We start from the raw sequence: 23,431 nt of genomic DNA, 5'->3' as shown, positions 1-23,431 counted from the left end.
CCTGGAGGCTCTGCACGGGAAGCAGACGTTCAGGCGGGCGCTTCAAGGTCGTGGGCTCGACGAGGCCATGCCGCCGTCTCATTGGCCCGCAGATGAAACACGTACCCAGCGCATCAGAGCACCACAGCCACTCCTCCAGTTACCAGCGCTACTTTCCTATGTAGCTCGAGTGACACGCCCAAATTACAGGCAATTGGAGCTATGCTGGGCCAGTACTACTCTTGGTTCCATTGTATACTCAAACCGTGCTCAAGGCGGCTAATGCAGCTTCAAAACCGATGCCAGCCCGCGTAGCAATGAGACACCGCCGTAGCCATCTGAACGTTTAGACTGTGGTTTGCTTGAGACGAACGATTTTCGTTTCTTTCCTTGGTGTCTTTCCTTACCGTCTGTTTCTGCTTGTCGATCGTTTCTCTTAATCGTTCACTATCTCAGTTTCGTCCCTCAGTCCATCGCTTTCCCACTCTGCCTGCAAGCGCCGTCTTTCTTCTTCGTCCACTCTTAATTAATTGTCGTCTTGACGATGGCTATCTTCTCCACAATTCTGCTGCTGGCAGCTTGCTCTACATCCATAAATGCCGGACCCGTTCCAAAGAATCACCGAAGACAACTGTGAGGAACCCAGGCAGATACTTTGAGAAACAAACACTGACTTCATTCAGCTTTCCTAGTTACGCCAACACTACCTCAACAATCGCATCAACATCAGGACAGCAAGTTGCAGAAGCAGAGACTGCTATTATAGTGGAGCCTATCCGGCAAACCATATTCTCTTCGATCGCACCAGCTATCACGTTCGTTCTTCCTGACGGGAAGCCACTCGTGACACAAGATCCGCAGACTGTGTTTTCTACTTCCTACATCACACCATCACCTCTGCCGACCCCGGAGGAGACTTCAAGCGCAGTGGCTACGTCTTCAGTAACACCAAGTCCGAAACCAACGCCCACAGAGAGCAGCGATGTGTCGGTATCGTCGGCATTGTCAAGTTCGGTTGCCGCTGTGGAAAACAAGACAGCAAGTGAGACAAGCCGAAAAGCTCCTATGTTCACCTACTCGCCCATAGAAGAGACGTCCACCTCGCTTGCCACTCCAAATGCATCGGCGACAAGTGCTGTCCTAGCATCTACCACTGCGGGCTTGCCTGGCTTCACACATCCCGGTGCGGCACCCTCGGGCCCACCATCTGCCAATACAACCACCAGTGCGATTGTCACCAGCGTATCTTCTATGATCAAGTCGGTCATACAAGCGCCATCTTCCACCCCTTTGGCCAACTCAACTTCTCTGGCAATTTCAGCCCCTGTATCGAGCGGATCGTCAACGGTTGTTCTCCCGTCAGCGACTGCTTCGGATACCATCGATGTGACATCGCGCATCATCGTCACGCAATACACCACTATCTACGCGACATCCAAGCCATCTCAGACACCTACGCAAGAGTCGATCATGCCAACTGAGGCTCAGGAGTCCGCTCCACTGGTCTCTTCAACATCAGAAGTGGCTGGCACATCTATGCCCGCTCCATCAAACGCTCCCGCCGAAGTGTCACCATCGGCATCCCTCCAGGTACCGCCTGTAGTGATCGTTACATCATACACTACAGTCATGCCGACAGCAGCACCAGAGCCGAGTGGAGCGCCTGAGATACCCGTTTCTTCCGCTGTGCCAGAGCCAGTCATACCCAGCTCAGCAGCCTCATCCTCTGTACCTGCAAGTTCGTCTTCGGGAGTAGCAGAGCCAACACCCACTGAACCCTCACCGTCATCTTTGACATCGGAGATTCCTGCGCCTACATCCACGCTGTCATCCTATGTTGCAACAAGTATGCCACCCGCCTCCTCAAGCTCAGCACAGCCATCACCGTCTTCGCCCTCCATGGAACTGCCTCCAGAGTCTTCAGCACAACCGTCCTCTTCCTCTATCGCGCCACCTCCAGCGGTCTCCGCATCCGCAACAGCGTCCACATCCGACGCCGTACCAAAACCACCAGCACCAGCACCCACAGAAATGCCATCTTCTGCGTCGCCGCAGCCAGAGCCCGCGCCTTCGTCAACGACATCAGAAGGTCCGCTGATCATCACGCCGATACCACCGAGTCAGATATTCACCGTGACTGTTACTGCGTCGCCGACTGGGAAGGAGACAATTACGGAGACAGCTACTGTTACTGTGACAGCGTAAGAGGGGAGGGATGGGGATAGAACGGGAGTGTAAAAGTTTTCTGATAATATGAGAGTCGTTGTTTGCACTGGTTTGCAGGGAGAGAGTGGTTTTAATTTGATACCCAAGATCTGAGAATTATATTTGTTATACTTGAACCAGTTGCCTTCGTTATAGCAGAGTCGTGTTCGTGAAGTGAATATGAAAAAGATGGATGTGAAATGTTCGGAAGCATAGAAACATATTAGCCCTTGTGACAAGGTGCAGTATCCAAATCTAAGCTACTCGGAGATCATTCTAGTTTGAGCGTGCGATATATGCTCCTAAACATCTCGCCATCACATTTTCACCGCTCCAAGCATACTGCTTTACACTCAATACCCGCTCTGCTCCTTCCTGCCACCCCCCTCAGCCCCGCCATCCGCACCATCATCCCTATTCGCCTTCGCATCACCAGCAGCCTCCTGAATACCCTGCGCATCGCCTCTCAGCTTCTCAAAGTACGCTTTGACATCTTCCGCACCAACAGCCTGACCCGACTCAGCGAACGGCTTCAAGAATGCCGAGACCTTGTCTTTGAGATGCGCATATGCCATTGCACCTTGGATAGCACGCACGCGATCCATGTTGTTGAATGCTGCTTCGCCACGATCGAGAATACTTCCTGTGCCGACGGATTGGCCACCTTCTTCGCCGTCTTCGGAGACGGGGGGCTCGTAGGTGTCTTCTTCTTCGAGCAGTTGCGGGTGGGCTTTGAGTTGTGGGTAGCATGCGTCGCAGTGGCAGAGGTGGTCGCGGAAGTCGGGCTTGAGGAAGAGGGAGAAGGGCGTTGTGAGTGCGGTTGCGGGAAGAGGAGGGAGGGAAGCGTGTTTTGGGGCTTCCGATGCTTCAGGCTTCTTGGAGGTTATGGGCAGCGTCATTGTGTCTTCGGGGATGCTGGTCAGTGTGCCACTTGGATCTTCAGACTTTTGGCGCTTAGCCGGAGCTGGAGCTGTCAGGTGTGATGATGTCTGCTGCTCTTCGTTTTCGTTGTCGGCTTTGCGTTTCTTGGAATCGCCGTTTATGTGCTCTGGAGCTGACACAGTGGACTTTGGGGCATGAGAAAGCGCGATGGCTTTGTCGTGGTAGACTGGTGGGAGGAACCCAGTTGAGCCAGCGTACTGTTTGATCCAAGGATTGGCCTCGACGCACTTGTAGCAGAGGAAGTGATCGAAGTCGTCCTCTTCAGGGAAGCTTGGAGGCAGTGGCGGATCATCATCCTCTTCTGCCCCAGCATCTGCTGCAATGTCGTTACCATCAACCCCATTGCCATTTGTTACTGCAGCTGCTATGTCCGCTGAAAGTGATGTCGAATTCTCATCAGCGTGTCCGTGGGTTTTGGTGTCATCTTCCGCAGGTTTGTCGGTATCCATTGCGTCTACTTTGTTTTCTTTCTCTTCCACCTTGGGTTTCTCGATCATCTTGCTGTATTCCGCACGAGTGAAGCCTACCAGGCATTCGGGGTGCCACCAGTCTTCGCCACAGCCGCCCCCCTCGCAAGTCCCAAGTCCAAGACATTGGAACATGGTACCCTTCTCTTGATGAGGGTCATAGTCCTCACCACAGCCACAGAATTTGTTCCTAAAGTTCTGGTTGTACTTGTTCGTCTTGGCTGGCTCTTCGCCCGTCACGTCGCCTTTGCGACCAGTCTCTGCGTTGAGACGAAGCGCGCAGGGCGTCATATCCGGTATCCTGGTAGTTCCACAGTCGCATATGAAGTTGCGCTTGTTGAATAATTCAACAAGGGTATGTTCGCCATGGCAGGAGATGGAGCACGAATAGCAGACGCCTGCTGGAGTATACTGCTGGGCGGATGATGCGGGCGCAGGGTTACAAGTGAGGCATGCGTAAAGGCTCTGTCGGAGAGGACCCAGGTCGCGTGTACAGGTATCGAATTGCTGTACCTTGTCAGTCGAGGCGCATTCGGAGGATGTGGGTACTGACGTAGGGAAGAGCCTCGCGTGCTTCTGCCTCGAGGCTAAGCTGTTCTTTGATAAAGCTATTGGGCTTATATTAGTTTCGGTATGACCAGGAGCGCAGCAGACACCTACTCAGCTGCCGTCTGTGAACTCTCTGAGGCTTGCGATACGCTGCTGGTACGCGGCTTCGAGGACATGGTCGTTGACTGTGAATCCGCCATGATTGCGATGCAACGCGCAACCACTGTATTCGAGATAGAAAGCGATTCGAAGTAGAACAAGAGCCCAAAATTCGACAGCACACGGGATACGGTCGAAATTAATTTGATCGTGGAAGCGCGTGGGAAACTTTGGCTTGCAGTGAAGAAGGCGCTGGATGCGCCTGGTCGCTGATTGGCCACCGCATCACCACTTTACGCGTGGAAAAGGAAAGCGCGACGCGGTCGTGTTGCTGGCCCTCACTACCCCTTCTCCCGCTCCCTCAACCCCGCTTCGCAGCCCCGTATCACTTTACTTTATCCCGGTGATACCAGTAAAGAACCGTGCTTTGATTGAACATGAGGTATGTGTCTCGGATTTCCCACAGGGCTCGTAGGCCGAGCAACGACCAGAGCCCCTCTTTACCACCAACAACAAGACATTAACAAACGCTAGTTCACCACCACCACCACCCCTTCGCTCCAACATGTCGTCCGCAAACCGCGGTGTAGGTCCTAGCAGCAGGAGCAATAAACGCGCAAGGGACGATGACGATCTCCCCTCCTCAGCGGTGCATCCGCCGTCCAGCCGTGAGTGCGACAAAAACATGCGACACAACAATGGCTAAACAAGAACAGCGATGGCCTCGTCGCCCCCCATGCTCCCACAAGACGACGATGCAGATATGCTCGACGATGACGACATCATTCGCGACGTAGACGACCTCGACGAAGACGCAGAAGAGGCGGAAGGGATTGATTTGTTCGCCGACGACTTCGAGAACGACTATGGAGCCCGAGAGAACGATGCATATGAAGGCCAGGGTATCGATGATGAAGGCGACTATGAAGAGCTCAGTCTCGCGCAAAGGCGAGAGCTTGATGCACGACTCAATGCCCGCGACAGAGAGGCAAGACGTCGCATGCCCGCTGCTTTCCTGCCAGATGAGGACGAGACGGATGGCCTGGCAGGTCTAATGGGACGCCGTCGTGTTCGGAGAAATCGATATGACGAAGAAGATGACATGGACATGGACAACGATATCATGAACGAGGAGTTGACGCTCGAGGCCCTCACCGATGTGAAGGCCAACACCCTGACAGATTGGGTGGCTCAACCCCAGGTCGCCAGGACTATTGCGCGCGAATTCAAGTCCTTCCTCACAGAATACACCGACGAGCACGGCCACTCGGTATACGGAGCTCGCATCCGAACCTTGGGAGAGGTCAACGCTGAGTCCTTGGAAGTCTCCTTCGACCACCTTGCCGAGCAAAAGGCTACTTTAGCATACTGGCTGGCCAACACGCCCACCGAAATGTTGAAGATCTTCGACCAGGTGGCTATGGAAGTCGCTCTCCTCCACTACCCTGATTACGAGCGCATCCACTCCGAGATCCACGTCCGTATTACCGACGTGCCTGTCCAATATACCCTCCGCCAGCTCCGTCAATCGCATCTCAACAGTCTAGTCCGTGTCAGTGGAGTCGTCACCCGCCGAAGTGGAGTCTTCCCTCAACTCAAATATGTCAAATTTGATTGCACCAAGTGCGGCGTTACTCTGGGTCCTTTCCACCAAGATTCCAATGTTGAGGTCAAGATCTCCTTCTGCCAAAACTGCCAATCGCGTGGTCCTTTCACAGTCAACTCTGAGCGTACAGTCTACCGAAACTACCAAAAGCTCACTCTACAAGAGTCACCTGGCACTGTGCCAGCAGGACGTCTGCCCCGTCATCGCGAGGTTATTCTTCTTTGGGACTTGATCGACTCTGCGAAACCTGGTGAGGAGATTGAGGTCACTGGTATCTACCGTAACAACTATGATGCGGCCCTAAACAATAAGAACGGCTTCCCAGTCTTTGCCACTATTCTGGAGGCAAACTATGTCGTCAAGTCCCACGATCAACTGGCTGGCTTCCGGTTGACCGAGGATGATGAGAAGGAGATTAGGCGACTTTCTAAGGATCCTCGCATCGTCGACAAGGTCATCAACTCGATTGCTCCAAGTATCTACGGACACACCGACATCAAGACTGCTGTGGCGCTCTCTCTTTTCGGAGGTGTCAGCAAAGAAGCTCCTGGTCGTCACTCCATCCGTGGTGATATCAACGTCTTGTTGCTTGGAGATCCCGGTACTGCCAAGTCCCAGATTCTGAAGTATGTGGAGAAGACCGCCCATCGTGCTGTCTTCGCCACTGGTCAGGGTGCTTCCGCGGTTGGTCTCACCGCTTCCGTCCGCCGCGATCCCATGACGAGCGAGTGGACTCTTGAGGGTGGTGCGCTTGTACTCGCCGATAAAGGTACTTGCCTCATCGACGAGTTCGACAAGATGAATGACCAGGATCGAACATCCATTCACGAGGCTATGGAGCAACAGACTATCTCCATCTCCAAAGCTGGTATCGTTACAACCCTCCAAGCTCGCTGTTCCATCGTAGCAGCTGCCAACCCTATTGGTGGTCGATACAACTCGACAATTCCTTTTTCGCAAAACGTCGAGCTTACCGAACCTATTCTGTCTCGATTCGACATTTTGTGCGTCGTACGCGACACTGTTGACCCGGCGGAGGATGAACGCTTGGCCAAGTTTGTTGTGAACTCCCATGGCCGGGCTCATCCTCTTGTCAACTCAGCATATGGGTACTCTGACAAGTCAAAAGCGACACAGAACGGCGACGACCAAATGGAAGTCGACGGTGACGCACCGATTAAGGAGGGTGAGATTCCACAAGATCTGTTGAGGAAATACATTCTCTACGCAAGGGAGAAGTGCAGACCCAAGCTCTACCAGATTGAGCAAGATAAGATTGCCCGTTTGTTCGCGGACATGCGCAGAGAGTCCATGGCAACTGGAGCTTATCCGATCACCGTAAGTACATAATCATCATGTCAGTAAACCATTCACTCACAACTACAGGTCCGTCATCTCGAAGCTATCCTACGTATCGCAGAATCTTTCTGCAAGATGCGTCTCTCCGACTACGTAGCGTCTGTAGACATTGACCGCGCCATTGCGGTTGCAGTTGACTCTTTTGTCGGATCACAGAAGGTCAGCGCAAAGAAGGCGTTGGCAAGGGCTTTCGCCAAGTATACTTTGAACAGGCCCGGCGCTGTTAGTGCGCCAACCCGAGGAGGGCGGGCGCAAAGAGCAGCGGCATGAGCAATGCTTCCAACTGCTAAACATCCACTAAGGATGCAGGTCTGATAGAGATGCGAAGGGGAGGAGTTTGTCGCATGCGTCTTGATTAACAGCGCTTGAATATGCAATGATACCATGTTGGAAAGCGTTATCTGTATACCGATATCCTGTCTACATGTACTGGATGCTAGGGGTTGACAGTGAAGATTATGAACTAGATAGGATATCGAAACAATGCCTTACAACAACTTCACATACCCAATGCAAAAGATGAGATGCACAGTAAAGCCAGCAGGGCAGCTGAAGATGCGCGTACGATCCAATGCGAAGTTTGGCGCTATCGTGGCACTTCCACTCACTCAAAACATTGTTTCTGATGATGAGCACATAAGTAACTCACGATCAACTTTGACTCCTGCACAAGTCATGAAGATGGGGTGTTCAGTGCTGGCATGATGGGTCGGCTGAGTCACTAGCGTTGAGCAACTCTTGGCGCACAAAGCATTTTGCGTCGCGCTACCACCCCCAATTCTCCTCGACAACCCACACGACCGGAGCTCAACAACCCTTTAGGAACACCACATTCGACTTCCTACGAGCAACGATGGCCCCCAAGAAGAACAAGAGAACCGCCGACTCCATCAACTCGCGCCTGGCGCTTGTGATGAAGTCCGGTAAGGTCACCCTCGGCTACAAGTCCACCCTCAAGAGCCTACGCACTGGAAAGGCCAAGCTCGTCATCATTGCCGGAAACACCCCTCCTCTGAGGAAGTCTGAGCTCGAGTGTAAGCATACTGTTCTCTGGGTTGCATGTGCAATCGCTAATTCCAGATAGACTACGCCATGTTGTCCAAGACCTCGGTCCACCACTTCTCCGGCAACAACGTACGTACCACACCCCGTCCACTCTCATTGCCTAACGACAAGATATCTTGTGCGCTAGGGAGCTCGTTACTATCTGGTTCCTAGTTGTGGTGGAATATACACAAGAACGCGACGATAACGAGCTCCTGCGTACTGGGTATACTTCGAGGGCTGGCTCTGAGAAGAGGTCTGAACATGGCTTCGGAGAGCAATCAGCTAATATCAGTATAGATTGAGTTGGGCACTGCTTGCGGTAAGCTCTTCCGCTGCTCCGTCATGTCCATCCTCGATGCCGGTATGTATCTTCCTTTCTGGTCGCACTATGATATCCCGCTAACAGATTGACAGGTGACTCCGACATTCTGTCCCAGAACACCGAGAACTAGAGTGTCACGACACATGGAAGGGGTGAAGTTAGACATGATACCTAGGCGTGGCGAAAGCTATGTCCACGATGATATCCAATGAATGCAAGATTTCATGAGCCATCCTGACGGTCCACATTTGCACTTGTGACGTGACTCACTCATGCATACTTGCATGTCCTTCTGTTACACTAGTGCTTACTGACCAAATTGTCGCAAGATTATCATGCGCCGGTCCCGAGTGCGCAGCTCTGAATAATCCAATCTTTCGAAGGTACACTATAGTATATCTGAACACTACGACAACAGTAGTGTATTCACCAGGGCAGGCTTTGAGCCATAGGTAAAGATGATCTGAACGAGCGACTTCGTGCAATGGATTCAAAGGGTGCAACAGAATTTAGCTCCTTGGCCTATTGTTAGAGCATACTTTGGATGCCTTTGGGTCTCGCGTTGGGCATAACCTGTTGAAACATGCCTCTTTGAATCGGCTATGCGAGGGAGCTCGGTATCCTTGATTTGTAATGCACACGAACAGATACCATAAGGGCAAACAGAATCTCAAGTTGTGTGGATGTACAGACATAAGTACAAAATATACTGGAGAATGCCATCAAGAACAACGAGTGCCTTCGTGACATCGCTACGCGCATCCCCAGAATTGCACGTTCGCTGTCTCGGGAAGCGGCGTGGCGGGTGCTTTGAAATCGGATGGGGCGCTAGCTTACTCAGGTCGTAGCGTTCGTGTGGGCAAATATTCGCTTAGCAATCCGGCGACGACTTCCCTCGACGCCTCTGACACTCACCTCCTACTAACACCATAAATACAGGGTAAGGTACGTACGGCTGTCGCATTTCTCTCCGCTGGAAGACGTCTTACTGACAGCTGCATCAGTTTGCGCTCGCCCTCATTCTCCGCGCCTCCTGGACACCCGCTCATTGATTTCAAAGCAGGAACAACCGTCACAATGGCTCGCCGTCCCGCCCGTTGCTACCGCTACTGCAAGAACAAGCCCGTACGTCACGATGGAGATATCGCGAGAGGAGGATAACAGGCTGACTGGGCCGTAGTACCCCAAGAGCAGGTTCAACCGTGGTGTTCCCGATGCCAAGATCCGCATCTTCGACCTTGGTCGCAAGAAGGCCAACGTAGACGACTTCCCTCTCTGCATCCACTTGGTCTCCAACGAGTACGAGCAGCTGTCCTCTGAGGCGCTCGAGGCCGCCCGTATTTGCGCCAACAAGTACTTCGTCAAGAACGGAGGAAAGGAATCTTTCCATCTCCGTGTCCGCGTCCACCCCTACCACGTCGTCCGTATCAACAAGATGTTGTCGTGCGCTGGTGCCGATAGATTGCAGACCGGTATGCGTGGTGCTTTCGGCAAGCCCAACGGTCTTGTCGCTCGTGTCAACATTGGCCAGATTCTCATGTCCGTCCGGACAAGGGACTCTAACCGCGCCGTCGCCCTCGAGGCTCTTAGGCGTTGCCAGTACAAGGTATGTTTGAAAATGACGTCAGAGATGGTATGTGCTAATTAGTTGGTAGTTCCCCGGTCGCCAGAAGATCATTGTCTCCAAGAACTGGGGGTTCACTCCTCTCAAGCGCCAGGAGTACATTGACCTCCGCCAGGAGGGCAAGGTCAAGATCGACGGTGCCTACGTCCAGTTCCTCCGCAACAAGGGCAACCTCGCCAACAACATCCGTCGCTTCCCTGAGGCTTTCGAGTCCTCTGCTTAGGTTTTGGATTGAGGGATGAGTTGTGTGCATGACATCATGGGTCCAATGGGAATTCGGTTACGGCGTGATTTGCTTTCTTCATCAGTTATGGATGAAGGCTGGAGGGTGAATATCTGCGGCGTGTAACTGTAGAGAACGACCAGACACAGCCGGACAATGACAAATGATACAACAACGCTGTGCTGCCATGATTGTGTTTGTGTATTGTAGATGTGCAACTATTGATTGCATCCGTCACCCATTGGACGAGAGTTCCTCATGAGCGGTTTACGGTGGTTGTCGTCCGAGACGTCACGGTACATCACGATGTTTGTTGCTCGAATGATTGCTATTGATCTCTACTAGTAATGGTCCGATGCTAAAAGTGGTATAAGTTCCCAACCCAGCAACTCCAATGACGAACGCCTGCCTGTTCCCACGTAACCAAAGGCAAATGCAACATGAACGTGTAATTCAAACACCGACACCAGCGCCTCGACCTTCAGCCTGTGCACGAGAAAACTGCTGCAAAAGCTGTAGTACACCTCCACGGTTGTTACCCGGTGCTTCCTCTTCCTCGTCATCATCCTGTGCAAGACGACTCGTTCGCCACGAGTCACCCAGTGTACTCTCCTCCTCAATACGCGTATTCGACGGGCCAGGTGCATCCGGGACAGCTTGCAAAGGCGTCCGATACCTACTGTTGGGTGCCTGACGTGGCGAGCTGCGGAGTATAGACGCAGAAGAAGGCTGGTGGTGAGGATCCAGAAGAACAGAGTTCATGGACTCGTCCCTAGCACCCGGCCTATGTCTGGGTGTTCTCTGCTGGAGATTCTGGCGGCCAGTAGGTCCTCTGCTCGTTCCTCTTGCGCCCATTTCAACGGGCTGCGCAGTTTGCGACATGGAACCAAAGGTATTGGGAAACTGTGGTGGAGGATGGAATTGGCTTCGGCCTTGGAGGCGACCGTTGTAGCCACGTCCAGGGTTCTGGTACGTGTCCAAGAAGCCGTAGTATGATGCCATCATCTTGTTGTCTTTGGCCATGAAGTAGTCTTCCCGGAGATCAGGATCTTCTCTTGGGGCAGCAGCTCCGTTCGCTGGGATGTTGTTGGCGTTGCGAGTAGTCTTTGTAGAGGGGAACATGGAGTAAGAACATGTTACACCTAGGCCATCGACAACAATCGAGAATTCGCGGAAGAAATCGACGATGCGCTCGCTGCATTGCGGCAATCTGAACATGAGCAGGAAAGGTGTGATGATCATGCTGAGTATCTCTTCAGCGAATATGACAATCTTGGGCTGGTACAGTTGAGCGAATTCAGCGCGAACCTCATCGGTGTGTAGCCTATCACGCCACGACTCGGGCTCATAGCGCGTGTGGTAGATGACGTGTTGGAGGTAGTAGGATGGATCTGCGACCTGGTCGTCTTGAGGGCTGCTTCCACGTGCGACACGGTAAATCGTGCTAAGAATACCGATCCAGAAGATAGCTGTTTTGCCCGGGGTGATTTCAAAGTTGAGGAAGAGCTCCGAATCCATCAGAGTGAATACTACAAGGACGAATGCGAAGGCGCCGGCAATGAATGCGACAAATGATGAGACTTGTTCGGTCTTGTCTTTGGGGAACTGGGCAAGATAGAGGTTTGCGTACGGATAGGCCATGTTACGGCGACGGGCGAAGTAGTGAGGCAGCTCGTTGAACTCACGGAACTTCCACTGAGCGAAAGTAGTGAAGTCGCGGTTACTGAGTTGGCCTGGATCCTTGTGGTATTCGGTGAAGTATTTGAACATGTATGAAGCAAGCACAAATACCACGGCGAAAGGTGCGCAGAGGATACTGATGATGCCAGTCCAGAAAAAGCGAGTTTTCAGCCTCTTTACGAGCTCTCGGCGGTTGCGTTCCTTCAAGAAGTCAGGGTTGAACTGGCCGTTCGGTCCACTGAAAACAAAGTCCATGATGGCGAGATTGACGTGCCATCTGGTCGTTTCCGAGAAGATATATCGATTGCCAAGGAAGGGAAGCGGAACGGTGACATCCAATATCTCCTTGTTGAAGAGGGCGATCAGGTAGTTGTCACGACGCATCAGGCGACCCGCGATGTCGATAGCATCTAGTCGCTGTCTGCTCTTCGAATCGAGCAACTTGCGAGTCTGCGGAGACAGGTTGGAGGCGGTGGTCAAGTTCAAGTCCCGCAAAGCCATGATGCGCGTCACCACCTGCTGCCACTGTATGGTTTGTATGTCGCGGTCGGGGATATCGAGCAGGTAGTGGTAGAAGTCGTGCGTGGCTCGGAGCCGGGGTATATCGGTGACGAGGTTGTAGAACGTGTAGAGCCAGTAGATGATGAAGACCCACAGGCCAAATATCCAAATTCCATGGATCCTGTATCATGTCAGCTGGGAACTAACTTCGTCTTAGGCATTTACTGACTTGGCTGCACACTTTGGCACCAGGACCTGCTCCAGCTTGTTGCTCTTTGGCAACTTGGAGTAGTCGATGCAGAAGCCAAGGAATGTCATGAACCCGACTACGAAGGCACTTCGAGCGAGCGTCAGAACCCGGGCCAGAAGGATGGAGTATATGCCACAGCCGACATAGTAATCATAGACCTCGGTCATGTAGTTGTCCAGGTCCATTTGATTCACCCACAGCCACAAGGCCTTCTCCTTCCGGTCGGCGGCAAAATGCCCAGGTCTACTGGTATGTCCCCACGGCCGCGAAGGTGCGCCGTTTCCATCCTCGTCGTGCAGCCGCTGTTGGTTCCGTGTAGCATCCCACTGCGCCCGTGTTTGTCGCGTGGCCGGGCCCGGCACAGGCAGAGGGAGACCTTCGTTGCGCTGAGTCCCACTCGGCCCAGGCTCATGTCCTCCTTCAAGAAGTAAGGACTGTGGTACATCGTCATCGTCGTCCAAGGGCAGAGTGCGAGATGGAGCAGGTTGTCTCCAAGCCGGCATGCGACTCGCTGTGTTAATGCCGGGTGGTGCGTTGCGTTTGGCCTCCGGGGAGACAGCGCGACTCTCAGTCGTCATCTGACTTGATGATGCTTCTTCAAGCAGATGTGCGAGGTCTTGCTCCTCAAAGCGAGCCTCAAAGTTTTCCTCGTCTATGTCCATCTCGTGTCGCTCGTCGGTCGAGGTAGAGCCGCGGCGGTCGTGGGCAGTGAGAGGTTCGCGTTCGTAGGTTTCGTCCGATGCAGAAGGAAGAAGCTTAGACAGTAGGTTAGAGGCCATCATGGTCGGACAGTGGTGATGCGCTCAGGCAACGGCGGGGCGCGTGGCCGTGCTGCGCTGGGTAAAGGGCGTTTGGAGGCTGGAAGAATGGTCAGAGGACCGAAGGCGTGATCCCCAAAAGTCAAGACGAGCCTCCATGAGCACTGACGTAAACCTAGTCAGTGACCATTCCAGCGTGATAGAGAGTAGGATGAGGGATGGCTGCCGCTATCGTTGAAGCACATGGCATTCATGCAGGTGACGCGACCGATATCGATAAGGCTCGGCTGCACTTGCCGCTCGTCTGCCCGATATGACACCTTTCGGGGCCCAAGTCACAACACCCATCCAGCCATGTCGGTGAGCTATTTCCAGGAGCGAGCAAACCCAGCTTCGCAGAATGGCAATTCTCCGTCCTCTCCGTCGATAGCGCCTGCATCGCGAGGGACAAATGCTCTCTCGAGTAGGATCACCAGCGTGCTCTCTGCATCATACGCGGACTTGGAAATTCGCGATGCCCTGGAAACTCTGGATGCGCGTGGGGTACAGAACACCGCAGAAACACGACGGCAGTTGCGTTTAGACGTGCAGAAAGACGTCATAGAGTGCAATGGCGAAATCATCAAGGACTTTGGCCAGGTTGCGGCGGTACGTTGGAGCACGAAGTATCAAAAACATGGCACTAATCTTCACTAGCAACTGAAACGTATCGGAACTGCTATCAGTAGCCTGAATACCTACTGTGCGGATATGCGCGGTCATATTGAAGCTGCCAATAAAGAAACTGGTCCCGTCTTGGAAGAAGCCACAAGCCTCATAACCCAGAGGAAGCAGGTCGAATCTAAGCAGCAGATTCTGAACGCCTTTAGCACTCACTTCCTGATATCCGAGGATGATGCTACTATTCTGACTTCCACTGCTGAGCCCGTCAACGAGGAATTCTTTCAGGTCTTGACCCGTGTGAAGAAGATACATCACGACTGTCAAGTCCTGCTCGGGACCGAGGACCAACGGTTAGGCCTAGAAGTGCTAGAACAAAGCTCTAAGCAGCTCAACTCAGCCTTCCAGAAACTGTATCGGTGGATCCAACGCGAGTTCAAGACATTGGATCTTGAGAACCCACAGATCAGCGCTTCTGTACGCCGGTCCCTACGCGTGCTAGCTGAACGTCCTACTTTGTTCCAAAGCTGCCTCGATTCGTTTGCCGAGGCACGAGAAGCCATCTTATCTGACTCATTCCATGCTGCATTGACCGGATCGACGTCAGAAGAGCACATAGCCACCAAACCGATCGAGTTTCATGCCCACGACCCGCTCCGCTATGTCGGAGATATGCTTGCTTGGGCTCACTCAACGACGGTATCGGAGAGGGAAGCACTTGAAAACCTCTTCATCTCGGATGGCGACGAGATCAAACGTTCGATCCAAGCAGGTCTTGAGAGTGAACCCTGGCTGAGAGGCGATGAAGACGCAGAAGTCTTCGACGGACGAAAAGCTTTGAGCCAGCTCGTCAGCCGCGATCTTACAGGTGTAGCGCGTCTTTTGAGGCAGCGGACCGAACAGGTTGTCCAGAGTCACGACGATGCAACCCTTGCTTACAAGATCGCAAACTTGATTGGTTTCTATAAAGGAACCTTTGCGAAGCTACTTGGAGCAGATTCCGATGTCTTGGATGTGTTTGATACACTAGAGGCTTCTGCGATGCGACAGTTCCGTGCTAACATGAGAGATTACGTCGCCAATGTCCAGAGCGACCTCGCTGTCGCGCCAGCCGATCTGTCCGCCCCTGAATTCCTGGAGGATGCACTCCAAATGCTTCGGGTACTTGCGAAAAGCTACGATACATCATTTGCCGCAACGGATGACAACGGGCAAGGATTCCAGACTGTACTTGCGGAATCTCTGGATCCTTTCTTGAATGGTTGCGAGAACCTGCAAAAAGGAATGCAACTGCCTGATAGCGCCATCTTCGCCATCAACTGCCTCTTTGCGGCCAAAGAGGTCCTCTCTCAGTATATCTTCGCTAGCGAGCGGGTCAGCGACATCGACGAAACAATCGATGAGCATGTTGCGAAGTTGACAGACTACCAACACCAGTACTTGGCCCATGAATCTGGTCTCGTCACCCTTCTCGATGCGCTTGAAGGGATTACCGACTCTCCAGAAAGTCTCAAGACAATCCCTGAATTGGATGCTTTTAAGCCGGATGCACTGGTAGCAGCCAGCCAGCGACTCGACGAGTTCCTGCCGTCTGCTATCATCGATGCATCAGAGAACATCAAGCGGCTGCGCAACAGGAAGATGATACAGGACATCACAGAAGAAGCAGCTGGCAAGTTCTGTGAGGACTTTGAGGCTGTGGAGGCCAAGATGATGGCTGCAGATGATCTAACATATGACGAAGATAAGGAAGACGAGGATCAGGAACCCGGTTTGAGGGATATGTTTCCTCGTACAAGTGGTGAGATACGGGTGCTGCTCAGCTAAAAGGCCTGTTGTGGCGAGTATATACAAGCCGGTGAATGCTGATCATCAAAATCCACCTCATTTACGCTCAAATCCATCCATCATGAGTCGTGATGTCTAGACCCATACTCTCGCCCTCATAAGCATCCAAGTCGCTAACACACGTTCGCATGACCACTCCTTACTGCGGTTTCTTCTTCTCCCACTCTTCTGGCGTATGACACTTGGGCGTCCATGCATGTATCGCGGCAATCTCCTCCTTCAATGTCGAGTTAACTAGCCGGTGTCGTGCTAGAGTAGTCTTCTTGGCGAACTGTGGTGATACGATGATAGCCTCGTACATTTGCCCGCATCCACCTAGTATGCGACATTAATTCATACTCGTGACTCCGGTTCCAAACCTAGCACCTTTCTAGAACACAACCGCGCTCGTGGTGCGATCGATCTTGACTTCGTGCCAATCTATAAATGGGAAAGAAAAGAATATTACGTACCGCTCAGATCTTCAATCTCGACATAAGTTGCGCCCAGACCCTCCTTCAACTTCTTCTCCAGTCCCTCCATAGTAACGCCAGAAGTAGCCTGCACCTTTGCCGCTTCCTCGTCCGTCCTTGCACTCATGGTCCTTCTGGTGTCTGGTGCGATGGCAAGATTGTCAAGAGTTTTGTAAAGTTTGTGTCGCGGATCCATAAGGCGATGATGAGATATTGACCCTTGGTGTTCCTATCTTCGGATCTGATAAGATGCGGTTGCCGAATGGGGAAAGACCGGGACTTTGGGAGAGGAGGGGCTATGACGCATCACTGCAGGGGTGGGCAAGCGCGTTGGAGTGGCATTGCTGCACGCGTAGATTTTGCTTTGCGACTGTAAACCCAGAAGCTGTATGTTTGTATCTACGGCACGACGGTTCGCTATGAGTGCGACTACTACTTCAGCGCCTTTTTCGAGGGCGGTGGTCAGGGCGATGCAGAAGCTGTAAGTTCACTCGAAATAGGTCGAGCTCTGCTCAATGCATCGCGTTGTACGTTCTCAGATACTGACAATTTCGAAGATATCCGAAAGAGCTTGCAGACAATTCCTGGGATAACACCGGGCTGCTGCTCGAAGCGCCGTTCGATCCGTCGCGTCGCCAGTCAAACACGGCCCTCCTTACCATCGACCTTACCAAAGCAGTCGCCGACGAAGCAATCGCGCTCAACTCCTCAATCGTCATCGCATACCATCCTATCATATTTCGAGGCTTGAAATCGTTGACTCTCGCCGATACTCAGCAGCAATCGTTACTGCGCCTTGCTAGCCACGGCATCAGTGTGTACAGTCCACATACTGCCCTCGACGCAGCTCCTGGAGGACTTGGAGATTGGCTTGCGGATATCGTAACAGGCACGAAGACAGTTCACAATGGCTCAGAAGCTGATGCGCAATTGGAACCTGCAAGCAACACAAAGGAAGACGACGATCCCTTCATTGAGAAGAAGAAACGCCCGACATTCACGCTGCAACATCATCCCAGCCAGCCCTTACTACACTTTGGCAAGCAGCCTACGCCCGCCGAAATCCCGCTCACTGCCCCTCATAAGCGCGAAACTATCAAACCTCAATCGCCAGCGCTGGCATCACACCCCGGAGCTGGCATGGGCCGCATCGTGAAGTTCGATCAGCCACAACCGCTCCCAACACTCCTCGATCGCATAGGCAAGGGACTCAACAACCCCAAAGGATTTCCGATCGCGATACCCCAGGAGAAGGCAATTGTAGACATAGAGATACGTAGCGTAGGCATCTGCGCAGGCTCAGGATCAGGTCTACTGAACGGTCTAGACGTGGATCTACTGTTCACAGGCGAGATGGACCATCATTCGGCACTCGCAGCGATCGAGAACGGAAGGGTTGTAATCAGTCTGTTCCATAGCAATTCTGAACGTGGCTTCCTAGCAGAAGTCATGCTTTGGCAATTGGAAGAGGCGGTGCAAGAAGAATGGGGGAAGATCAGGGATGAGGAGAAGGACAACGAGGCGCTGCAGGATGCATTGGCAGATGATGACTTTGAGATTGCCGTCAGCGAGATTGACCGCGATCCTTATGGAATTGTAGTGTTGAAGAGCGATGCAGATGCGGCATAGTAACAGCACGTAGGAAACAAATATAGCGAGGATCGAGACGATGACACGGATTACACGAGATTTGGTGGGGTTCGAGAGAGGTTTACCCCACGTCATCGCCCGCGTTTCACCTACGCGTTGCGTGCTACAAAAGACGCATTGAAGTTCATATTAGATTTTAATCCCAATTTTTCAACTCACAACCGGAGCGCAGTTCAGCGCTATCCGCTCAACATAATCCTCTGTGGCGCAATTGGCTAGCGCGTCTGACTGTTACACCAGTGGCTATCAGGAGGTTGGAAGTTCGAGCCTTCCCGGAGGAGGATTAGTTTTTTTGCCTCTGTAGCTACCTTACGGCTCCCTGTTATCTGCTGTGGCATCTTAACTCCTTTTGCAAGTCTTGGTTGTCTGGCCGAGAAACATGTACGATTCCCGGCATAAGAGAGTGCAGCTCGACTGCATTGCGGTACAATATGTACCCGTTCAATATCTATTACTCTTCTAACTATCACTTCCAACAGGATAGTAAATCTCCTCTCAATGAACCATGTAGTCTTGACTGCACGTAACCATACGACATCAACACCGCGCGTCCACGCGAACAATAACACACTGCTTCGACATGGTATCGTACAAGCCAAACTCGCTCACCGTCCTTAGGCATATCTCTTCTAACCGAGCCTTCACTACGACCATCCCTCCTTGATCCAACTGCTGCTTCACGCCAACCTCTGGATTCCCACCCGGCGAGCGCATCTCCGGCCCTAGCGACGGCATAACTCTACTCAAAAGTCCTCTGACCCCCTGCCTGTGCACGGTGTTCTCCACACCTCTTCCTTCCCCTCTCGGACTCCTCAAAACCGGGTTCGCATTCAAATTCTCACTTAACAACCTTTCCAACTCTACAATCACAACTTGTGGTCTCCAGAACTCTGTGCGGTTCATCTGGCCCTCCAATCGCACGACTTTTGGTTCGTCTTCGGAGGAGAAGCCAACTACTTCTACTGGTTTGGTGTCGGATGTGTCGAAGCTGAATTCTGATTTCTCTTCGACTGCGGGTAGGGGGATGTCGGAGGGGAGCATGGCTATGGTTGTTTGGGCGATGCCGTAGGTGACGCGTTCTTCGATGAGGGGGATGACATGTCTCTCGATTACGGATTGGATGTGGTGTGTGCGGGTTGTGCTTAGTTGATTGAGGATGGTTTGACCGCGTGAGGAGGTTGGGATGTTGTATTCTGAGTAGGGTGGTGGAGAGGCTTGTTTCTCGTTTCGCGACATTGCTGTGGTGTTGACTAAACTTGAGAAATATAGTTGTCCAATGTGTCGGTATGTTCAGAGCGGGATTGTGGATGTATCGGCATTGAGATTACAGGCGTTGCTGCAGGAAGTCGTGGAATGTGGTCGTATACTTGCTCTCGTTACCAAACTTCTACGATTACCCTTTGTTGCAGTGGCAATAACTGAAATTGTCTTTCCCGGATATCGAACGGATCGCGGCAGGCGCATACCGGAGTAGTTACAGTTTCTAGAACTCAGGTCTCATGTGGCACAGCCACGCAGCCTTGACTAGTCCCAAGTCGCACACATAGCAGTCTCGTGATCGTACGAGCCATGGGAATAAGGGCGCAATGATGTATTGCCTGGCGTGGGTAAGCGAATCGTAAGCGTGTAGAAATCCAGTCACAAGGTGTCCGGGCCGAGAGCCTTGGCGTTGGGTTTCTACATCTGAGGGTGGTAAGATGTGTAGGAACTCCAAAAAGTGAGTGCAAGGTGGAGGCTACGCGACGCGGAGGGCAGGCAGCTCGCTCAGATTTCTGGCCTGGAGATTGCCTTACCGGCCCTTCTCTGTGAGGGGTTTAAGACAAGTGTGAACGACCAGCTGCGCAGTTCGTAAAGCTGCCTATTCTGCTCACCGCGCGAGAACGATACTCTTGAGGGATAAAGCAATGCTTCAGGCCCAAGGCACATGGGGTGGCTGTGAGGCGCAAGGCAGAAACCGCTGCGGCGCACTACTCCTTACATGGACTAGCGTTGCGGCACGTGCATACCCGTGAGTAATCTCCACCAACACGAGCACGAAGAGGCTCACCGAGAGTGTCACTCATGCCGGTATTGCGGATAAGGAAACATCTTGGAAAACTCTCGTGATGCATATAAGAGTAACCATAGTCGCTGTTAGCTCAGCCTCATACTGCGCATTGTTCTTTGAAGCGCCCCAACCTTGATTGATACCTCCTTGTTCTTTGAGCACATCACCACTCTTTATATAATACCATACATAATCCCACGCATCTCCCCGAGTACATATAACCTGAAGGTCTTCGAGCAACATTCGATACCAGACCGAGACGCCTACATCAACCTCAACATTGTAAAATCCACTTCCAAACAACACCTTGAATACCTCTACCGTCAAAATGTGGTACCACGTAGCCGAGCCCAATTCCTACCTCGTCATCACGGGTGTAGGAATCGAGAAGGTCTTGATCAAGAAGAAGGCTTTTGTATACCCTCTACAGAAGGTTTCTAAGATTTCGATCACGCCCTTCGACTTTTCCATGGCCCTCCAGGCCATGACTATTGAGAAGCTCAAGTTTGCTCTACCCGCCGTGTTCACAATCGGTCCTGCAGATAGCCCTGAAGCCCTTGAGAAATATGCCGTACTGCTCACTGGCGAAAGCGACGGAAGCCCCACCCAAACTGCGGCCAAAGGAGTCGTCTCAGTTGCTGAGGGTCGCAACCATGTTCAAGAGATTGTTAAGGGTATTATTGAGGGCGAGACGCGAAGCATTGTCTCTACCATGACTATGGAGGAGCTCTTCCGTGAGCGCAAGATCTTCAAGGACAAAGGTACGTCTGAAGAGGAATCCGTGTTTAACGTATATTGACCTTCGATAGTTATCCAACAGGTTCAATCGGAGCTCGATCAGTTTGGTCTTTGCATCTACAATGCCAATGTTAAGGAGCTACAAGACACTCCTGGCTCAGAGTACTTTGCCTTCCTCTCCCGCAAGGCACACGAGGGCGCACTAAACCAAGCCAAGGTTGACGTCGCTCACGCTCGCATGCAGGGTGAAGTTGGTGAAGCGGAGAAGCAAGGCAAGACAAAACAGGAAGTCGCCAAGATTCACGCCCAAACCGCCGTCCTTGAAACTGAACGTAAAGCCGAGAAGGCTACAGCAGACGCCAAGTTCACCGACAAGGAGATTGAGATCGGTCGTGACCTCAACGTCGCTCGTATCAACGCCAAGCGCGAGGCCGAACGACGCGATGCTGAGCTCCAGATGGAAGTCGAGAAGAAGAGGGCACTCATGGAGCTTGAACGTCTCCGTGCTACCAAAGTCGTGCAGGCGAAGATCGAGAAGGAGAGTGCGCAGCAACAGGCTGACGCAGAGCTGTACACTCAGGAGAAGTCCGCCGACGGACACAAGTACAGCCAGCAAGCCGAAGCCGAAGCCGCTGCTTTCCGTAGCCTACGTGCTGCTGAGGCCGACTTCGAGGCTACCAAGCGTCGCGCTGAAGCCGAGTACTTCGCCCAGGAGCGTGCCGCTCAGGCTCATCTCATCACCCAGCAACGCGAAGCTGAGGGTCTCTCGGCGATGGCCAAGGCATACGGCGATATGGCCAACGTCCTCGGCGGTCCCCAGGGCCTCATGCAATACCTCATGATCACCAATGGAACCTACGAGAAGCTTGCAAATGCGAACGGCGCTGCCATCAAGGGCCTTCAGCCGAAGATCAACGTTTGGAACACTGGCAGTCAGGGAGGCGAGGGTATGGCGGACCCGTCAGCACCTATTCGCAACCTTTTCCAGAGCCTGCCTCCTCTTCTCAGTACGATCCACGACCAGACTGGTATGGCGCCACCTAGCTGGTTGGCGCAGATGCCCCAGCAGAATGGCGATATGGCCAAGATGCACCTGAGGAACGGCAGCGACGTGTCGCCATAGAAGGAGAACGATGGCGTCGTGGATTGTATATGTTACTGTTTTCTTTTGCTATCGTCTGTATCATTGGCTGCTATACCCCATGGCTAGGAGTTTGCGATACGTCACTGTACTGTCTAATCTTTTCTCTTTCGTTTGGCGCTACCTCGGGTTGATGACATAGACTTAGAATAATACAACAAAGATAAACCTTATCGAAGATCGGAGCAAGTGTGGGGAGGTGATCGAGGCCTGGCGACGACAATGCTTTTTCTTTTGAACCGCCGTCCAAGTACGCGTGCCTGTATTCAGCTTCTGAGAGTTGGATTCGTATGACTGCGCAACTGCTAGGATGGGGTGTGCGGGAGATGTTAGCAGGACGCTCCTTCTTCTTGACTCTTTACCTAGCCCATGTGTGTTCAGCAGGGACTAGCATGGTACGTCGAAAATGCTGCTACTATCAAGATACCAAGTGGTTGTCCCTTTCACAGTTCGTGGCGCACATAAGGCGAAGTATAGATGAAATGTGATACTGTTGTCCGTCCGACGCGAGAACTTTGGATGATTCCGCATAGATGAAGGGTCTAGGGGTGGAGCCGGATGAATCTTGAACGCTGATCCCCTAAGCAAATGAGTAATCAGTCCGTCAGCCGATACGATTGCAAAAGGAACTTTCCTTATCAATGAAAGCTTTCCCAGGCTCGAGACAGCGAAATCGGAACCGAAGGCGAGCCGGATGACCTCGGACGACCGCAAACGTATGGAATGACGGAAACGTGTGCCTGACGAAGCGCGAACAGATAGCTACCCGCAAAGATCGTAAGATCTAGCTGAGTCTTCGATATTGCGAAGGCGGTCCATCGCTTTAGGCGTGTCTGAGTTGCCGTGGAAATTATTGAAAATGACGACAATACACCTCAGCCCATTATCAGCCGTCGAACCTTCCCCGTGCGGCGTCTCCACACACACCCCGCCCCCTCAACGTGAAACCTACCACGGCTCACGTCTTTCAACGCGTGTCGTCAGTATCGTGTTATGGTGTCGCGAGGCCGCGAATGAAGCACGAAAGGCTGGAACAGGCACGGAGAGTTTCTTTGGTTGGGCTGAATGGTGAGGGGAATAAACATGGGCGCGACCCGACGATCACAGACGGGCTCACTCAGCACAAGCTGCAAGCGAGTTCGCTTTCTATATACGCGTTTAGTAAAACCTGCGTCTTACTATACATACTCACCGGCACACGTATCAGCATCCGCACCCAATACAATGGCCAAAGGGCTTATCCCAAACAGCCAGAAGCAACTCAGCCGCTGCACTAGATGAATC

The 23,431-nt window shown here is 52.5% G+C and overlaps 11 protein-coding genes and 1 non-coding gene across 12 annotated transcripts; 8 read left to right on the top strand and 4 right to left on the bottom strand.

The window, feature by feature from the left end:
- Positions 1–309: 309 nt before the first annotated feature.
- On the top strand, positions 310–1,460 carry BKA58DRAFT_423307 (uncharacterized protein; the record flags this gene model as incomplete). The annotated part of the gene is made up of 3 exons (XM_046172859.1): positions 310–612; positions 663–1,238; positions 1,301–1,460. The coding sequence occupies exons 1-3, from the start codon at positions 524–526 to the stop codon at positions 1,458–1,460; spliced, it is 825 nt and encodes a 274-aa protein (XP_046021738.1). The 5' UTR covers positions 310–523.
- Positions 1,461–2,300: 840 nt separating this feature from the next.
- Positions 2,301–4,525, bottom strand: BKA58DRAFT_366513 (putative zinc finger in N-recognin-domain-containing protein). Its single transcript, XM_046168890.1, has 3 exons — positions 4,254–4,525; positions 4,147–4,201; positions 2,301–4,100 (listed from the first exon to the last, which is right to left on the bottom strand). Exons 1-3 carry the CDS (start codon positions 4,340–4,342, stop codon positions 2,538–2,540), a joined length of 1,707 nt encoding a protein of 568 aa, XP_046021737.1. The 5' UTR covers positions 4,343–4,525; the 3' UTR covers positions 2,301–2,537.
- A 2-nt stretch (positions 4,526–4,527) lies between these two features.
- On the top strand, positions 4,528–7,705 carry BKA58DRAFT_423305 (MCM2/3/5 family-domain-containing protein). Its single transcript, XM_046172858.1, has 4 exons — positions 4,528–4,683; positions 4,776–4,909; positions 4,958–7,185; positions 7,234–7,705. Exons 1-4 carry the CDS (start codon positions 4,679–4,681, stop codon positions 7,474–7,476), a joined length of 2,610 nt encoding a protein of 869 aa, XP_046021736.1. The 5' UTR covers positions 4,528–4,678; the 3' UTR covers positions 7,477–7,705.
- Positions 7,706–7,992: 287 nt separating this feature from the next.
- On the top strand, positions 7,993–8,807 carry BKA58DRAFT_390824 (50S ribosomal protein L30e-like protein). The gene is made up of 4 exons (XM_046170861.1): positions 7,993–8,240; positions 8,291–8,340; positions 8,551–8,614; positions 8,668–8,807. The coding sequence occupies exons 1-4, from the start codon at positions 8,060–8,062 to the stop codon at positions 8,703–8,705; spliced, it is 333 nt and encodes a 110-aa protein (XP_046021735.1). The 5' UTR covers positions 7,993–8,059; the 3' UTR covers positions 8,706–8,807.
- A 739-nt stretch (positions 8,808–9,546) lies between these two features.
- On the top strand, positions 9,547–10,736 carry BKA58DRAFT_390819 (ribosomal protein L10e/L16). Its single transcript, XM_046170860.1, has 3 exons — positions 9,547–9,700; positions 9,756–10,181; positions 10,231–10,736. The coding sequence occupies exons 1-3, from the start codon at positions 9,653–9,655 to the stop codon at positions 10,420–10,422; spliced, it is 666 nt and encodes a 221-aa protein (XP_046021734.1). The 5' UTR covers positions 9,547–9,652; the 3' UTR covers positions 10,423–10,736.
- BKA58DRAFT_423303 (autophagy protein Apg9-domain-containing protein) lies at positions 10,737–13,832 on the bottom strand. Its single transcript, XM_046172857.1, has 2 exons — positions 12,833–13,832; positions 10,737–12,784 (listed from the first exon to the last, which is right to left on the bottom strand). The coding sequence occupies exons 1-2, from the start codon at positions 13,633–13,635 to the stop codon at positions 10,876–10,878; spliced, it is 2,712 nt and encodes a 903-aa protein (XP_046021733.1). The 5' UTR covers positions 13,636–13,832; the 3' UTR covers positions 10,737–10,875.
- Positions 13,833–13,956: 124 nt separating this feature from the next.
- BKA58DRAFT_232996 (oligomeric Golgi complex subunit 6) lies at positions 13,957–16,322 on the top strand. Its single transcript, XM_046166519.1, has 2 exons — positions 13,957–14,259; positions 14,308–16,322. Exons 1-2 carry the CDS (start codon positions 13,966–13,968, stop codon positions 16,096–16,098), a joined length of 2,085 nt encoding a protein of 694 aa, XP_046021732.1. The 5' UTR covers positions 13,957–13,965; the 3' UTR covers positions 16,099–16,322.
- BKA58DRAFT_232978 (bola protein) lies at positions 16,179–16,771 on the bottom strand. Its single transcript, XM_046166518.1, has 2 exons — positions 16,572–16,771; positions 16,179–16,434 (listed from the first exon to the last, which is right to left on the bottom strand). The coding sequence occupies exons 1-2, from the start codon at positions 16,765–16,767 to the stop codon at positions 16,259–16,261; spliced, it is 372 nt and encodes a 123-aa protein (XP_046021731.1). The 5' UTR covers positions 16,768–16,771; the 3' UTR covers positions 16,179–16,258.
- Positions 16,772–16,990: 219 nt separating this feature from the next.
- BKA58DRAFT_404602 (GTP cyclohydrolase 1 type 2/Nif3) lies at positions 16,991–18,200 on the top strand (the record flags this gene model as incomplete). Its single annotated transcript, XM_046171853.1, has 2 exons — positions 16,991–17,052; positions 17,129–18,200. 2 exons carry the CDS (start codon positions 16,991–16,993, stop codon positions 18,198–18,200), a joined length of 1,134 nt encoding a protein of 377 aa, XP_046021730.1.
- Positions 18,201–18,377: 177 nt separating this feature from the next.
- BKA58DRAFT_232907 (uncharacterized protein) lies at positions 18,378–19,721 on the bottom strand. Its single transcript, XM_046166515.1, has one exon. It carries the CDS (start codon positions 19,455–19,457, stop codon positions 18,759–18,761), a length of 699 nt encoding a protein of 232 aa, XP_046021729.1. The 5' UTR covers positions 19,458–19,721; the 3' UTR covers positions 18,378–18,758.
- BKA58DRAFT_t77 lies at positions 18,418–18,502 on the top strand. The gene has a single exon. It is a non-coding gene; the product is annotated as a tRNA-Asn (tRNA).
- A 537-nt stretch (positions 19,722–20,258) lies between the features above and the next one.
- Positions 20,259–22,283, top strand: BKA58DRAFT_232918 (flotillin domain-containing protein). Its single transcript, XM_046166517.1, has 2 exons — positions 20,259–21,029; positions 21,078–22,283. The coding sequence occupies exons 1-2, from the start codon at positions 20,597–20,599 to the stop codon at positions 22,127–22,129; spliced, it is 1,485 nt and encodes a 494-aa protein (XP_046021728.1). The 5' UTR covers positions 20,259–20,596; the 3' UTR covers positions 22,130–22,283.
- Positions 22,284–23,431: the final 1,148 nt, after the last annotated feature.

Source organism: Alternaria rosae (assembly GCF_020736505.1).
Source record: "Alternaria rosae strain MPI-PUGE-AT-0040 chromosome Unknown BKA58scaffold_9, whole genome shotgun sequence".
Lineage (NCBI taxonomy): Eukaryota > Fungi > Ascomycota > Dothideomycetes > Pleosporales > Pleosporaceae > Alternaria > Alternaria rosae.
The sequence above is the reverse complement of the archived record's forward strand: the minus strand, read 5'-3'. Positions and strand labels throughout refer to the sequence as shown.

What these genes read in the sequence shown, in the direction of transcription:
- BKA58DRAFT_366513 (XM_046168890.1), bottom strand. Translation starts at nt 4,342, where the DNA reads ATGGCGGATTCACAGTCAACGACCATGTCCTCGAAGCCGCGTACCAGC. An exon ending in AGTTCACAGACGGCAGCTGA is followed by an intron (nt 4,202 to 4,253) that starts GTAGGTGTCTGC and finishes TAAGCCCAATAG; the next exon opens with CTTTATCAAAGAACAGCTTA. An exon ending in CACGCGAGGCTCTTCCCTAC is followed by an intron (nt 4,101 to 4,146) that starts GTCAGTACCCAC and finishes GACAAGGTACAG; the next exon opens with CAATTCGATACCTGTACACG.
- BKA58DRAFT_423305 (XM_046172858.1), top strand. An exon ending in GGTGCATCCGCCGTCCAGCC is followed by an intron (nt 4,910 to 4,957) that starts GTGAGTGCGACA and finishes AAACAAGAACAG; the next exon opens with CGATGGCCTCGTCGCCCCCC. An exon ending in CTGGAGCTTATCCGATCACC is followed by an intron (nt 7,186 to 7,233) that starts GTAAGTACATAA and finishes TCACAACTACAG; the next exon opens with GTCCGTCATCTCGAAGCTAT.
- BKA58DRAFT_390824 (XM_046170861.1), top strand. Translation starts at nt 8,060, where the DNA reads ATGGCCCCCAAGAAGAACAAGAGAACCGCCGACTCCATCAACTCGCGC. An exon ending in GAGGAAGTCTGAGCTCGAGT is followed by an intron (nt 8,241 to 8,290) that starts GTAAGCATACTG and finishes AATTCCAGATAG; the next exon opens with ACTACGCCATGTTGTCCAAG. An exon ending in CATGTCCATCCTCGATGCCG is followed by an intron (nt 8,615 to 8,667) that starts GTATGTATCTTC and finishes ACAGATTGACAG; the next exon opens with GTGACTCCGACATTCTGTCC.
- BKA58DRAFT_390819 (XM_046170860.1), top strand. Translation starts at nt 9,653, where the DNA reads ATGGCTCGCCGTCCCGCCCGTTGCTACCGCTACTGCAAGAACAAGCCC. An exon ending in GCTACTGCAAGAACAAGCCC is followed by an intron (nt 9,701 to 9,755) that starts GTACGTCACGAT and finishes ACTGGGCCGTAG; the next exon opens with TACCCCAAGAGCAGGTTCAA. An exon ending in TTAGGCGTTGCCAGTACAAG is followed by an intron (nt 10,182 to 10,230) that starts GTATGTTTGAAA and finishes ATTAGTTGGTAG; the next exon opens with TTCCCCGGTCGCCAGAAGAT.
- BKA58DRAFT_423303 (XM_046172857.1), bottom strand. Translation starts at nt 13,635, where the DNA reads ATGATGGCCTCTAACCTACTGTCTAAGCTTCTTCCTTCTGCATCGGAC. An exon ending in GTGCCAAAGTGTGCAGCCAA is followed by an intron (nt 12,785 to 12,832) that starts GTCAGTAAATGC and finishes GACATGATACAG; the next exon opens with GATCCATGGAATTTGGATAT.
- BKA58DRAFT_232996 (XM_046166519.1), top strand. Translation starts at nt 13,966, where the DNA reads ATGTCGGTGAGCTATTTCCAGGAGCGAGCAAACCCAGCTTCGCAGAAT. An exon ending in ACTTTGGCCAGGTTGCGGCG is followed by an intron (nt 14,260 to 14,307) that starts GTACGTTGGAGC and finishes AATCTTCACTAG; the next exon opens with CAACTGAAACGTATCGGAAC.
- BKA58DRAFT_232978 (XM_046166518.1), bottom strand. Translation starts at nt 16,767, where the DNA reads ATGGATCCGCGACACAAACTTTACAAAACTCTTGACAATCTTGCCATC. An exon ending in CGAGATTGAAGATCTGAGCG is followed by an intron (nt 16,435 to 16,571) that starts GTACGTAATATT and finishes GTCGCATACTAG; the next exon opens with GTGGATGCGGGCAAATGTAC.
- BKA58DRAFT_232907 (XM_046166515.1), bottom strand. Translation starts at nt 19,457, where the DNA reads ATGTCGCGAAACGAGAAACAAGCCTCTCCACCACCCTACTCAGAATAC.
- BKA58DRAFT_232918 (XM_046166517.1), top strand. Translation starts at nt 20,597, where the DNA reads ATGTGGTACCACGTAGCCGAGCCCAATTCCTACCTCGTCATCACGGGT. An exon ending in CAAGATCTTCAAGGACAAAG is followed by an intron (nt 21,030 to 21,077) that starts GTACGTCTGAAG and finishes GACCTTCGATAG; the next exon opens with TTATCCAACAGGTTCAATCG.